This window comes from Triturus cristatus, chromosome 6 (assembly GCF_964204655.1).
Source record: "Triturus cristatus chromosome 6, aTriCri1.1, whole genome shotgun sequence".
NCBI lineage: Eukaryota > Metazoa > Chordata > Amphibia > Caudata > Salamandridae > Triturus > Triturus cristatus.
This window is the reverse complement of record NC_140589.1, coordinates 1,068,714,427-1,068,728,872: the sequence shown is the minus strand read 5'-3', so window position 1 is coordinate 1,068,728,872 and position 14,446 is coordinate 1,068,714,427. Positions and strand designations below refer to the sequence as shown.

The following is a 14,446-nucleotide window of genomic DNA, read 5'->3' as shown; positions in this document are numbered from 1 at the left end:
AGCACACGTAGGACACTCCTGTCCCCACCTCCTGACATCCACTCTCATGGTTGGCCACCAGAAATGCCGTCCCATGCTAGCCACCGTTTTTTCAAAGCCCAAATGACCTGCGCATGGAGAGTCATGGCACCAGATGAATGCTTGTTTCCTTAGCCTAGGCGTGGGTATCAATAGGCACCTGCCCTTCAGGGGTATCCCGTCCTTCAGCTGCCATTCTCTGTGACTGAGGAGCCACCTCCGCCATGCGAATGACCTGATCCCTCTCTTTATTCCCCTCAGGAAAGTATCCGGTTGGATAACCCCCAATACCATCCTCGGGGAAATGATGGAACGCTCGGTCGCAGGCAATGGTTCCTTAACTGCAGATTGACGGGACAGGGCGTCCGCCTTCCGGTTTTCCGTCCCCGGCCGATATGTGATGCGGAAGTTGAACCCCGCAAAGAAGATCATCCACCGCAGCTGCCTGGGAGAAAGGTGTCTAGTGGCCGTCATGAACTGTAGGTTCCGATGGTCCGTGTACACCGATACCACATGTCTTGCCCCCATCAACCAATGCCTCCATTCGGTGAAGGCGTCCTTGATTGCGAGAAGCTCCTTCTCCGCAATATGGTAGTTGCGTTCGGCGTCGTTGAGTTTGCGGGACATGTACGCAACGGGATGAAGCACCCCTGTGTCGTGGTTGCGTTGGGACAAGATAGCCCCCAGCGCCACATCCGACGCGTCCGCTTCCACCACGTAGGGGAGATCCGGATCGGGGTGAGCCAACACCGGCGCCTTACCAAAGGCGCTTTTCAGGGCCTCAAAGGCTTTGTTCGCTTCAGGGGACCAGACAAACTCCTTGGACTTCCTCAGTAGCTGTGTGATTGGGGCCACCACTCCTGAAAATCCATCTATAAACCGCCTGTAAAAGTTGGCGAAGCCAATGAAACTTTGGACGTCCTTCACGCTTTGGGGCACCGGCCATTCTTTCACCGCCTTGATCTTTCGTTCTGCCATCTCCTGTCCCTCTGGACTCAGCATCACTCCGAGGAATTCCACGGATGTGACGTGGAAGTCACACTTGCTGAGTTTACAAAACAGCATGTTTTCCCTCAGCTTTTGGAGCACAGCTTTGACGTGGTGTACGTGCTCCTCCACACTGGACGAATAGATGAGGATGTCGTCGATATATACGACCACATAGATATCCAACTCCTCTCTGAATACCTCATTCAAAAAGTACTGAAAGGCTGCCGGGGCGTTGCACAGACCGAACGGCATGACGAGGTACTCAAAAAGGCCGAACCTGGTCTTAAAGGCGGTCTTCCACTCGTCTCCGTCCCTCATGCGCACCAGATGGTATGCCCCTTTCAAATCCAACTTGGTGTAGATACGAGCTTTCTTGACCTGTTCCAGAAGTACACTGATGAGAGGCAAGGGGTACCGATTTTTTATGGTTATCGCATTCAATGCCCTAAAGTCCACACAGGCTCTCAGCTCCCCATTAGCCTTCGGGATGAAGAAGAGTGGCGAGGCGGCCGGAGACTTGGACGGGCGGATGAATCCTAGCTTGAGGAGTTTATCCAGGTACCCCCGGAGATGCACGTTTTCAGGCTCCGTCAGGGCATACAGCCTGCCGCTGGGAACGCTGGCCCCTGGCACCAGGTCGATCTGGCAGTCAAACTGTCTATGTGGTGGTAGCACTTCCGCCTTCACCTCATCAAATACATCCTCAAAACTGTGATAAGCCTGGGGGAGAGCCACATCTTTTTCTGCCGCTGTAGCCACCGTCTGACTCCCGCTCTCATCTGCGTCAAGGGATTCCGTTCTTATTCCACAATGCAGGATGCAATACGGTGACGTCATTTCGATGCGATGTGTTGGCCAATCCACAAAGGGGTTGTGTTTCTGTAGCCACGGCAATCCCAATATGACGCCATATTGGGGCGCTCGGATGATGTTAAAATCGATTTGTTCCAAATGGTTCCTCCCATATCTCATCGGAAGGACCCCCGTGTGCTGTCCGATGGGCCCCGTCACCAATCGCCTTCCGTCTACTGCATAGACGTCTTCGGGTACTGCTTTGGGAAGAAGCACTAGCCCTAGCCTGCATGCCTCGTTGTGGTCCATAAACATGCCAGTGGCCCCTGAATCCACCATGGCCACAACGGGTATCCACTGGTCATGCACTCCCACGTGCACCGTGATAAACAGGTGTCGTTGTCCCTTAGTGACCGAGTTGGAAAGTGAAGGGATGGATGAGTGACTCCGAGATGCCCCTTCTCTGGTCTTGGAGTCCTCTAGTTTTCCGCCGGTATGTCCACCACGGCTGTTACCGACCGGTTGGCCCGATAACGTGACGTCTTCGGTTTGGCAGGGCATTCACGTACGTAGTGGCCTTTTTTGCCACAATATAGGCACAATCCTTGTTTACGGCGTGACTCTTTCTCCGTGGCTGTGAGGCTCGCTCGTATTGCGCTGATGTCCATGGGTTCTCCCTTGGATGCGGTGGAAGTTTCAGGACTTCCCACCGTCACATAGGATGGAAGGGATTTTCCTTTTCTCCCATGATCCCCCTTTCTTTCACTTAGCCTATGTTCCAGCCGTAATACTAGGTTGATAAGGCCCTCACATGTCTTGGGTTGAGGGTCAATATGAGCCACGGCGTCCTTGAGCTCATCGCACAGCCCTTGATGGAAGAGCGCCGTCTGTTTAGCAACAGGCCACTTGGTTTCCGCAACCAGCCTTCGGAACGCGTTGAGATACTGCACCAGGTCGTTGGATCCCTGTCTCAACTCAAGCATTTCACGGTCCGCCGTGTACGAGTCAGCCCTTCTGTCGAATACCTTCAGGAATTCCTCGCGAAAAGCACCCCAATCACATAAGAGGGGGTCGTCCCTGCTCACCAGAGGTACGGCCCATTGTGCCGCGTTTCCAGCCAAATAGGATATAAGGAAAGCCACACGAGCCTGACTCGTGGGGAACGCCTTTGGTTTGCACGATAAATGTAGCGCCACTTGTGTGAGGAATACCTGCACTGTGTTAGGATCCCCACTGTACCTCTCTGGTGTTGCCAAGGGGATGGCTACCGGCATTTCCACTACTACCGCAGGGGTCTGGTTCGTGAGGGAGGTGCTGGGCGTGAGCGGGTCCAATTGGATAGCATCCAGTCCGGCTTTTACATCGGCTGTTTCTTGCCTAGAGGCAGCCACTTCAACTTGCATGGCCGCTAAAGCAGCCAGCACATCATCAAGTGTTGCCATGTCTGTTATCGACCGGGAGACAGTTAGTGTTATTAAGGTCGGATATTTTGTAACGCCCTGAACGTCTCAGGATCGTTTAACAGAAACGACAATGAGGACGCAACCACTTGTGAAGGGTTAGTTCTTTTAATGAAGGCAAATAAAATACAAAGAACAAACAAAAGTTATAGTCACTGGAATCCTCCAGGCTAAGTACGTTACCAGCCCACAGCACGGATGGTCCTAACCGTCCTCTGCATATACGCCGGTCCCGGCGTATGCCAACAGAGGGCAGAAATGAAATGGCCGACAATGCCAATCGGTAGGCTGTGAGGGGCACGAAGAGTGTTGGGGAGAATCGAGGAGTCAGGGAAACACCCAGCCGGGGTCTCTACCTGAAGGGAGCAGCCGCTCAACCTCTTCCTCAGACTGCACCGGGACGCGGAGTCACCTCCTGGTGATGCGTCACCGATACCCCAATCACAAGCAAGAAGACTGAACCGAGAGCAGCCGCTCGATCGATCCTGTGGACTTCCGAGTCTGTAACGCGGCAAACACCTCCTGGTGTGCGTTACAGCTGGCAGTCCCTGTGTCTCTGGTCGGGCTGGGAGTTACGACTCCAACCAGCAAAAGCGCCACTGCGCTTGGACTCAGCCGAGTCAAAAAGCGAAGCTCAATGGTTGACCGGTAGAGCTTCCGGGTCCTTCACAGGTGACGATGGGGCAAGACACGGCCCAGGGAGTAACGACTCGACCTACCTCCGTTCTTGCCTTACTGGAGCACCACTCCGGAACACTGCTCTTCACGAAGCAGGTACGTCGGTGTAAACACAATATCCGACAGCCTTGTACCTCCCGGTTCCTCCCTTTATAGGGCGTGTTTTCCTTGAGTTATGTAACAGCTCTCCTGTTTACATAAGGGCGTGTTTCCCTTGAGTTATGTAACAGCTCTCCTGTTTACATAAGGGCGTGTTTCCCTTGAGTTATGTAACAGCTCTCCTGTTTACATAAGGGCGTGTTTCCCTTGAGTTATGTAACAGCTCTCCTGTTTACATAAGGGCGTGTTTCCCTTGTATGACAGGAATTCTTGACAATATGGAAGGGTACATCAACTGAACTGACACACAAATTACAACAATTGAATGGAAAAAATCCTAGAATCCAATTCACATACACAATGGATAAGCAACAAATATCGTATCTAGACGTGACAATAGAACTGAAAGGTTTAGCCATTACCACAAAAGCTTTTACCAAACCTACAGACCGCAATAACACACTATTATACACAATTATTCACCCGGAATCCCTAAAACAACTCCTTCCCTTTTCTCAGTTTTTGCGTATTAAACGCATTTGCTTGAACAACGAGGAATATCAAACCACTATGCAGAGATTTAAGAAAGAATATTTAACAAGAGGGTATCCTGATGAGATTGTTGAAACAGCTGCCAAGTGGGCAGATGAAATCTCCAGATCAGATTAATTGATCAAAAAAGTCAAGAGTAAAGCTAACGGGGAAGTGTATGTTTCCACTTTTTCCACACAAGCAACTGGCATTAAAAAAGTGATTTTAAATCGCTGGCAGTTGTTGGAGTCAGATTTTGGCAATTTGTTGCAAAACCCCCCAATTTGTGCATACAAAAGATCTAAAAACATCAGGGAGATATTAAAGAAGAAAGACAACAAAGACAGATGAGCACCAAAGGGCATGCAAAAATGCTAGAACTGTTCACATTGTAACAACGTGCTTGTGGGATCGCCGATCTCACATCCTTGGTCGGGCACACCTGTCACTGACAGCCAATTGCAATTCACAGAACGTAATTAATGCTATACGTTGTCCATGCGGTCTATTTTACGTAGGCAAAACAGAGCGAGCACTACGAACTAGGATAACTGAACACAAGAGCAGGATTAGAACACATGCTTCATCTTCTCCACTAGCTAACCACTGGTTGGAGTTTCACACAATCGCCCAATTACGGTTTACAGTGTTAGAAATAGTGAAGAGCCATATTGACAGGGACATGACCAAATGTATTACACAACGGGAGACATTTTGGATCAGGTATATGGACACCTTAATACAGAAAGGATTGAATGACAAATTGGAAATGTTGTGTTTTCTTAAGTGAATTTGAGACTTTCTTTTAGAACCACAGTTACATAACACAAACGTTGTAGTGGAAACTAAAGACAGATAAGCCTATTTATTTTTTCATTATATAGTGTGAGATGGGAAGCAGGCCACTGGATCATGTATCTTAGATAGCATTTCACTGTTCCGTTCATGACATTGTATTATTTGCATTTGATGTCATGGCATAAAGATGTTCTTTGATAGGATGTATTATTTGTGTATATTACGGACATGATGTAAAGTGTAATGGAATTACACATTCACTATTTTGGCAACATACATGTATTATTTGGGTACACAAGGGACACTTTCTAGGAGACTGCTTGCTTGGTAAGCTCCCTTTTCAACAAATGAGGACCATTACATATCACATTATGTGAGAGTGAACACTTTAAATAGCGGTTTTCCTTTTCACAGCACGAGATGCGGGTCCCAAGGAGTTTGGATACTTTTATTTTAAAGCGTTTGACGCAACGTATACCCTTTCCCTCGTGTCTCAGACAGCGGGTAAGCTAATGTGCTCACTTCATTATGACATGAATGAATTCTCAATGGTTTTATCAATGAGTAAGATTTATTTCGGTTTACTGCTTACAGCTGTTAATGTTTAGTCACAAGGCGCATTCACCCACTGATCACTGATGCTGGTGCAGTACATCATTTCTCGTAGAATTCTGTAAGCATTTCATGTTATTTCTGGTCTGACCATTTAGTTATAGCAGTAATGGCCATAACCTTCATGCGTTCATTTTTTGCTTTTTATTAGACAAAAACGCCTACATAGACTTGATACCTTTACCCCATAGGGCTGCAATTATTGATTTTTGCAACCGCTTTAAAGTGTAGGTTTTTTTAGGTTAAAGTTTTATTATTTCAACTAACCGAGAACGGGTGATTTGCATGGTTCTCAGTGGTCTGTTTACAGCTCTTCCTACTCGATGCTTGAACGACGGTCTACTTTTAACATGTTAACCTCACTTCTACTTTAGTTTCCACTTTCCTCAGTCTTTAGCATGCTGTATGTTGATTGGGTTAACCATTTCGATACACAATACTCCCACTGGTGTAATAATCAACCCTCCCGGACTATAAAGGCCAGCCTTGTACATACTGTTATTGTGATACATACATTGTCATATTTATTACGTTGTATTCATGTTTAATCTCAGATTTCCCCTGACGAAGGGTGAAAGTGCACCCGAAATGCATTGGGAATGGGAATCATGAAAATCGCATCAGAATGTATTACCGAATGATCTCAACACATTTACTGAAGTGCTTCATCTGTGAATAAAACAAGTTGAAGTCTTGAATCTACATGAAGTCATTTGTATGACGTGAGCAACAACAATTTGAATGCATTGTGTTTATTTGATAACTTTGTTTATTTTAATAATTAATTTGAGTCGAGATATATCTATCTATCTACTTTTTGATTAACATTGTGCAACACTCATTTTGAGTGCTCAGGGTAGTGCGAACTCTAAGACTTTCAGTACTAGATTAGCTTTTTCAATTTTGAATGGGTGGCGAGTGAAACCACCTCAGAGGACGCACACCAGCATTGATTACAATATGATTCATTGAGAACTTTGGTTAAAATTAGCAACTTGTGCATAATCGCTGTTATATTTTTTTTCCAGTGTGATATCTAGGCATATCACACGGAGTAGAAGAAGCAATTTAAAAAGTAACTGTAAAGTAATCTGAAAAGTTATTTTGACTTACCTGTATTTCATTCAAACTGCATTTAAACCTGCATTCAATTGTAAACACTGCATAAGATTTTGCAAAGCATTTTTACTTACCTGTGCCAGGCTTGGCTTGGTTCTAGAAATAAAGTAACAACAATATTTTTATACAAACAAAATTGATCTGTGTTCAGTCTTTGAGTGTGTGACATCATTTGCTAATTGTGTACAACAAATGCTTAACCCTACCCTCTGATAAAGCCTTACTGCTCGCCCACACTACCACAAATAGAACGTAAGGTGCTATCTACTTTTACCCCTGCCTACCTTTGGGTGTTCCACTGGACTCTGAGCACACTATACCTTATTTTGGTATAGTATATACAGTTCCAGCTACCTACACTCTCCCCGCTAGAACAACAACTTGAACGTCGGCTGCCTTAACCACTCATAAGTGTGGTTAAGGCATGTGCGTGGTTAAGGCAAGCGTTGTTCAGTTTTCAGGGAAACGGCAGGCGTGATTAAGGCCGCGTTGTTAAGACCGTTTCCCGACCTAGCCAACTCCCTCCTCCAGACTCTGTCCAGGTCTGCATACCCCACTCATTCTTCTTAGCATCATGCTGCCTTCATCATCATTCCCATCTGTGGCCTGCTGGGAGAGAGAGGTTGTTTGTACCCAGGCCTCCACTCCTCAGGAACAACCACCACCATTGGTCTCCCCAATTCAACTGTCTCCTTCATTGGCTTTCAAAGAAGTGTTTTGCTTATCTTGTAGGTAAAGCAGGCTAATTATCCTGTTCATCGGCACGAGTCATCTTGAAAGACATCTACCATTTTTAACATATGGTCCTGCCTCAAGCTCTTCTATATTTGGTTCTGTTTAATCTGTGTGGCCAGCTGTCAGAACTCTCAATGGCCAGGCCATTGATGGTCATAGTGAGGAGTGAATCAGGATAATCCTCACACAAGACCAGCAGAACCACTTTGAATATCTTCTTTTGTCAATATTAGAGCTCTTCAGACTTGGGTATGGTACACGTCTGTAGAAACGCTTAAATCAACTGCGTCTATGTATTAAAAAATATTCTTTGACAGCATTAGACTTATACTTGTATAGATGCATTTGAGGTATTGATTCTCATGTGACTCTAAAATAGTTCAGTAGTGAGGTGAAGGCTGTCCCTTGTTATGCCATACCACCTGCTACTTTTCAAAAAGCTAGGTGGAAATTTGTGCTAGTAAATGGCATTGAATATTATGAGTTTTGGAAACTACCAGAGTAGCCAAGTTCTCTCTTTTTTTTTTATTAGAAAGTTTAAATTCAGCAAGATGCTTTATTTATGAGCGAATGTCTTTAGCTGAATTAATGTGTACTCTGAAACACCTTGTTTTACAACAGGCTTGAGTATCGAAAAAAAGGCTTTTTTTTAGATCTGCATATGATTTCAACAGTTATCAGCTCTTTTCTTTTTAGTTAAGTTTTTTATTGGACACATTGTCCTGGTGCCCTGTGCTCCGTTTTTGTGGCGGTATACATTGCAGCTTCCGTAACAATACCTATTTCTTTAGATAGGGGACTTTGTTTTGTCTCTGCCCACATTCACAGCCTTATTATAACTAGTTTTAGTGGAGGAGTGCCGTACCGCACCCTTCTCCTGCCTTTTCCTGGATGTAATTAACATATTTGTCAGTATTCCACCTGGCTGCCTGTTTTCTCGATGCAGATCAAGTGGTCAGAACAATAATTTAGCTTTCATACAAAAATATTATACCTTTTCCTAATTCGCCACTTGTCAAAAACATCAGTCTGTCTTTCTGGTCCATGTAATCTTTTGCAGTGTTGATCTTCACAATGCACCATATTGACTCTGCAACATGGGCTACTAATTGAATGATGGCTTCATTGTTTCATCTTTCCTTGTTACACTAGAACTTAACTCTGGGGGTTACTTTTACTTCTGATAGAGCTTCTCCACACTTTCTGTTGCTGTTCCAACACCTTACAGCAAAAGGTGCATTGTGCTTAGTAATTGTTGTTTTTTAAATTGTCACTGAGAGAGCGCAATACAAAATCTGTCAACCTAGTTGGCTGACACCCTTCCTGTTTGAATGCCTAATTAAAAATAGTATTTGGATTTTAGGACATAGATATCCTATCACGTGGCAGACTCAAATAGTTCACAATAGAACTGGAAATCAATTATGGTTTTCACTTGTAAGCAAGTGGTGTTCTAGTAAGTGTAGGTTAAAAATGTGCAAAACTAATGATCATGTAGAAATAATATTTATGGAACTTGTTGCATTCCTCTTGAACAGCATTATTTGGAGGTATTCATTTACCTTTTTGTCTTTCTCCTAGGTCATAAATGACAGGATTTCTTCATTTTTCACTTTGAAAGCAAAGAATACTACTTACACAGTGCTGAGCTGTTGCCAAGCCATCCTTTCAAATCCAGCCCTCGCCGTAGTATACAAAGCAAAGTGTGAGCTAATGGTAGAGCTCGTAAGCAGGCTATCTCATGTGGCCTGTCAGCAGCTGATCTCTGAGCAACCCCTCATACCACAGGTATTTGATGTTCTTCACCTTACTTTCAGTCAATACCTATTGATCCAGAGGCAGCAAGTCAATGCCTATCGGGTTTTTGGGCACATGATCGAACACCTACTTCAGCCATGCCTGCTCCTGAGGCACCTGTTATCCTCAAGAACTTGGACGAGGGATGAGGACTCCAGAATACGCCATCAATTGTCCAAGGATATCCGAAACAAACTTGAGGCTGTGCTGCTCAATGGACTGTTTCAGGCAGAACTTGTGGCATCTTACAAAGAGGAACTTCTACTGGGGAAAGAGCAAGATGATAAAAGAGGATCCATCAAAACGTCCTTTGCTCCTGTTCAGACCCTTCTTAGTAAGCTTTGTGATATCAGTGACTGTAAAGAATGTATTTCCAGAAATGTGGTTGCCATTTCTGTGCCACTGCTTTACAACCTCTTTTTGGATTCTTATTGCAAGGAGGGAAACCAACTAATATGCTTTTACATGGTGACTAGACTTTTTGATTGTATCCAGATAACTCACCAAGGTGAGATGGGTGAGAGATTGCCCTTGTTGAACTGGAACTTGGCTCTACTTGCTGCAGAGCAGTTATTGAACTCTGTACTTGACCATGATATCTACAATATTGCTGTGGATCGGATACAACATGGGGAGACACAGTTCAAATTTTATCGCAGGCTGGCTGAGATACTGGTAAACAACTCACAGACTTCTGTTCCTGCCTGGTTCCGATGTCTGAGGTCATTGGTCATGTTAAACCACCTTATCGTTGAGCCAGATTTGGATGACCTAATATCTTCTGCTTGGATTGATGCAGACATCACTGAAATACGATTAAGGAAGGCCCAGGAAGTCCTGATAACCACTCTATTCCAGACCTACACAAAATTGCGTCAGTGTACTCAGTTGTTTGAAGAGGTTCTGTCTGTAATATGTCGCCCTGCAGCTGAAGACTTGAGGGAGCCAATTTTGTGGTATAGTTTGCCCTTGAAGGTCAGTGAATGTCTACTAGAATTGCCACCAAATCAGATTCTTGATATTTGGGATTCAATTCTACTAAAGTGCACGACCCTAATCCTTCCTGATATTAAAGATGATTCAGATATGTCACTAAAGTTGCTTTCCATGAGTTCAGTATTGCATTTTATTTTGTTTAATATGAAAAGCTTAGATAATAACACCCCTTTGTCAGTCATCTACCGCACTAGGCAACTGATGGAGAAGACCCTAAAAGATCTAATAAGACCTTTGCTGAATCTTCATCAGGGTTACTCTGTTAAAGAAATACCCCCGTTATGGCTTGAGAAAGCTAGCGATTCAGCTCTCCTCCTCTCCCACACATGGGTGGAAGTCAACACAATGCTTACTTTGAACTGTAGCAAGTATGTTTCTGCAGTTGATAATTGGGCTATACCAGTAATCATTCCAATGAAGAGCTGGGATTTTACAATCCTTATTCCCGATGTACATTGTTGGAAGAATGTAGTCAGGAACTCTTGTCAGGTAAATTCAATGAGTAAGTATTGTCTAGAGCTGCTTTCCCTTCAGAAAATTAAGACCATTCTCATGCAGGTAGGCTTTTCTTCGGAAACTAGTTTTCAAAGCCTACAGAATGCAGCATCCTTCATTTTTCATTCTGGAGCTATGCGGTTAGTAGAAGGGCGGCATGACTCCTGGAATGGTGCTGCAAGTTCAGTAAATCCTGGAAATTACCCCGTTGCACACTGGCACCTTATTATCTCCCATTTCTCAGTACTTGTCCCCTTCATTTCTACTGACGTCCTACACTCTGTTGCAGATGTACTTCTGAAAACATGGCTATCAGCAGAAGCAGCAAACAACTTGGAAAATACCAATCTTTATGTCACCCTTGAAAAAATGTCTTGTAACTTACTGCACAGTTCTGATTGGCTTGAAATCTGTGGATTACCCAGTGCCATCCTGACCTGCTTGATTCAGGAGTGTGCTCGAATAGTCTGTAATAATAAGGAAGATGTATTGTGTGATGTGCTCAGACAGCTGTCAATAAACCTAGTACACTGGCAGGATGGATATTCTTGTAGTAAGGTCACTTTAGAAGTGGACCTTGATTGTGAGGAACAGCCTTTAAAAAATGTACCCTCTGTATCTTGGGAGACCATGAAAAGTGTGTCTGAAAGCATTTTGTTGTCAGCTAAGGAAGGTTCCACTGTTTTCTTGGATGAAGAGCAGCTAAAGCACCTGGGCAACCTTTTAAACATCATTTACAAAATGAAACCAGATAGTTTTATGCCTATTGATCTTGCACGCTGCTCTTTTTTGCTGCTGTCCTTGGCTACAAGAGTGAGAGGTACTAGTTCTTGCAGTAAATCAAAGACTCTTCAGTTTCTTAAAAAGACCTTTCACCTGTTAACCTTTTTACAAAGCGCAACTCATGCTGTCTACTTGTTTAAAGCTGTGCATGCAAGTGACTTTCTGAAAACTGTCATGGACTCCCTTTTTGCAGCAAGCAACGACTTTTGTAGCTGGGAGCACACCCAAGACTGGTTTGAATTACTGTTGACCACTCAGATGTACTTCGAGCATTTTTTTCAAAATATCTTCAACAGAAAGCAAAGTCTTTGCATTAATATGCAGAAATGTTCTTACTTTCTGGCAAATTGCAGACCGTATTTGGAGACTACTTCAAAGAAAAAATCTAAACTGTGGAGCCAACAGGCTGGGCAACTTCTTATTGTAGCCTTGGGCAGCATGTGCAGAGTTACAGTTCCTTATCTCCAGAAACAGAACGAGCCAACTTCAGAAACTGTAGCCACACTGCTCCAAGAAACCATTCTTCAAATGGGGAGAGTCATACATATTACTCTGCAGGAGACCATCAGCCAGCCACAGTTTCCACCATTCTTTGTTACATGTGTCACTACCCTCTTAGAAACTGAGCTCAGCCTGGTATCCTATTGGAGAACCACAGAGCAAGAGAGCACCTGCAAGAGTTCTGGTGCATGCCAGCATAAGGCTGAACTTCAGCACATCGAACTGTACAGAGTTTTTTATTCGCAAATCTTAATGGTCTTACAGTCAATTGAAGAACATTTCCAATTTGTAAAGGCTGCACTGCAGTTTTTGACTTTTTATTGTTCTCTACCTGAACATCAACAAGGAAAAGAGAGGACTGCTACTTGCATATTCAGCACTCTACAGAAACTGCTTGCTGGTAGGTGCCATTTATTCTTTTGGTTTTAATTAATTGGGCTTAGTACTGAAAGCAGGGCTCATAGTCCAATGTAGGAGTACTTTACTAAGTACGTTCCATAGTAGAAAATATAATAGATTTTTATACAAATAAACGTAGTTCATTTTAAAAGTGTTGGTAATATTGCGGCTTTGTGTTGCATTTCTAATTTTTGACGGTTAATGAATTTAAGTATACAAACTTTACTTCAATATTTTTTCCTTTCTGTTTAGTCACAATCATTTCTTCTGACTTGCTACTCTCTTCTTTGTCGATAGGTCTAAGTAGATTTAAGTTTTTGTGTTTAGGGCATATTAATTTTTTTGTTGGTGGTGCTCCTGTCATTCTTTTTTTGCTCATATTTCTAATTTCATCGGTTTTCAGTGCACTTCACTTTCACTGCTTCACTCATCATTTATTCTTTTCGCTTTTCCTTTCTATAGGCTTTTCAAGTCTCTACTCAATTCCTCTTTTAACTTGTTGTGCTTTTTCACTCTATCTTTTTCGAGCATTTTTATTTCACTGCCCTACATTGTACCATATCTGATAGAGATTTCTAGCTGCACATTCCTTATCTTAGAATTATCCCCAGGCGTTAGACTGGATCCAGAAATATTTTGTGAGCAGTACCCCTGTGCGCCGGTAGGTAGCATCATTCAGGTTCGCATGACTTTGTCCTCGCCAGAAGTGAGGTATGCAGTGCCTATATATGCGCCACTCCAGCACGTCTAAGTCAGTTTTTTTTTTTTCTGCTCCAGTTAATCCAGATCTGGAGAAGTGCTACCCCCAGTCACTTTTTGGCTGACCATTTTCACCCTTTTGTCAAAGATTTTTGAGACTTTGTCCCCTGTTATGGCAGGGATGTCCACAAGGAAGGCTGGCTTCAAACCTCCTCTGTACCTTGCCCGAGTCCCACGCTTTAAGCGGCAGAGGACAGGGGGTGGCTCCTTTTCAGTGAAGGCAATTACTGCTTGGAATGCTCTCCCGCTGGCTCTGCGTACTATTCAGGATCCAGTGGCTTTAAAAAAAAAAAAAAACTGAAAACTCATCCTTTTATCTGAAGTCCACTAGACTCGCGCCGGGACACTCTTGAGTCGATTGATGCACCATGCACCCCAAGGCCTTGAGGTAGCAATCCCTCAAGCTCCTTGCTGCTTGACGTGCAATGCTGTGACTGTCTTGGTCCCAAGAGTAATTGTAACCGGAGACAGGAACCGGTCGCAGAGACACACCAAGCGCTCGTCATCTGGGCAGTCTGGTAAGTCCTACTAACTGAAGAAGAACAAGAAGTCAAAAAGGTCTTCGACTTCACCCCATCCATTGAAGTTATCCGACGGGACGATGGAACTTCAGCATTCGAAGCCTTGCTCCGCAGTTAAGCCTTCGCCAGGGACATCTACGCGCTTTCCTGAGTTTCCTGGAGTCGGAGAAATTCCCCCCCCCCTCACTCCCCCCAACTTCATTAGTTTTATAAGGCCATGCACCTCATATTTGGACTGGTGCACCCTCAGGCCCCTTCTTTCGGGAGGGGCCCCTCCTGGGTTCCACCAGCAGGTTTGCCCCCGGCACCATTCGGGCCCCTTGGATCCATGGATGGACCGTAGTTCCTCCGGGGGAACCACCT

General features: G+C 44.4%; 1 protein-coding gene across 2 annotated transcripts in view; it reads left to right on the top strand.

Moving 5' to 3' along the window:
- Positions 1 to 14,446, top strand: part of URB2 (URB2 ribosome biogenesis homolog) — a 423,522-nt gene that overhangs the window by 155,702 nt on the left and 253,374 nt on the right. For both annotated transcript variants that reach the window (XM_085611919.1, XM_085611920.1), the window contains exon 4: positions 9,414 to 12,804. In XM_085611919.1, coding sequence (XP_085468045.1) covers positions 9,414 to 12,804 — 3,391 coding nt within the window. The remainder of the gene's footprint in view (positions 1 to 9,413; positions 12,805 to 14,446) is intronic.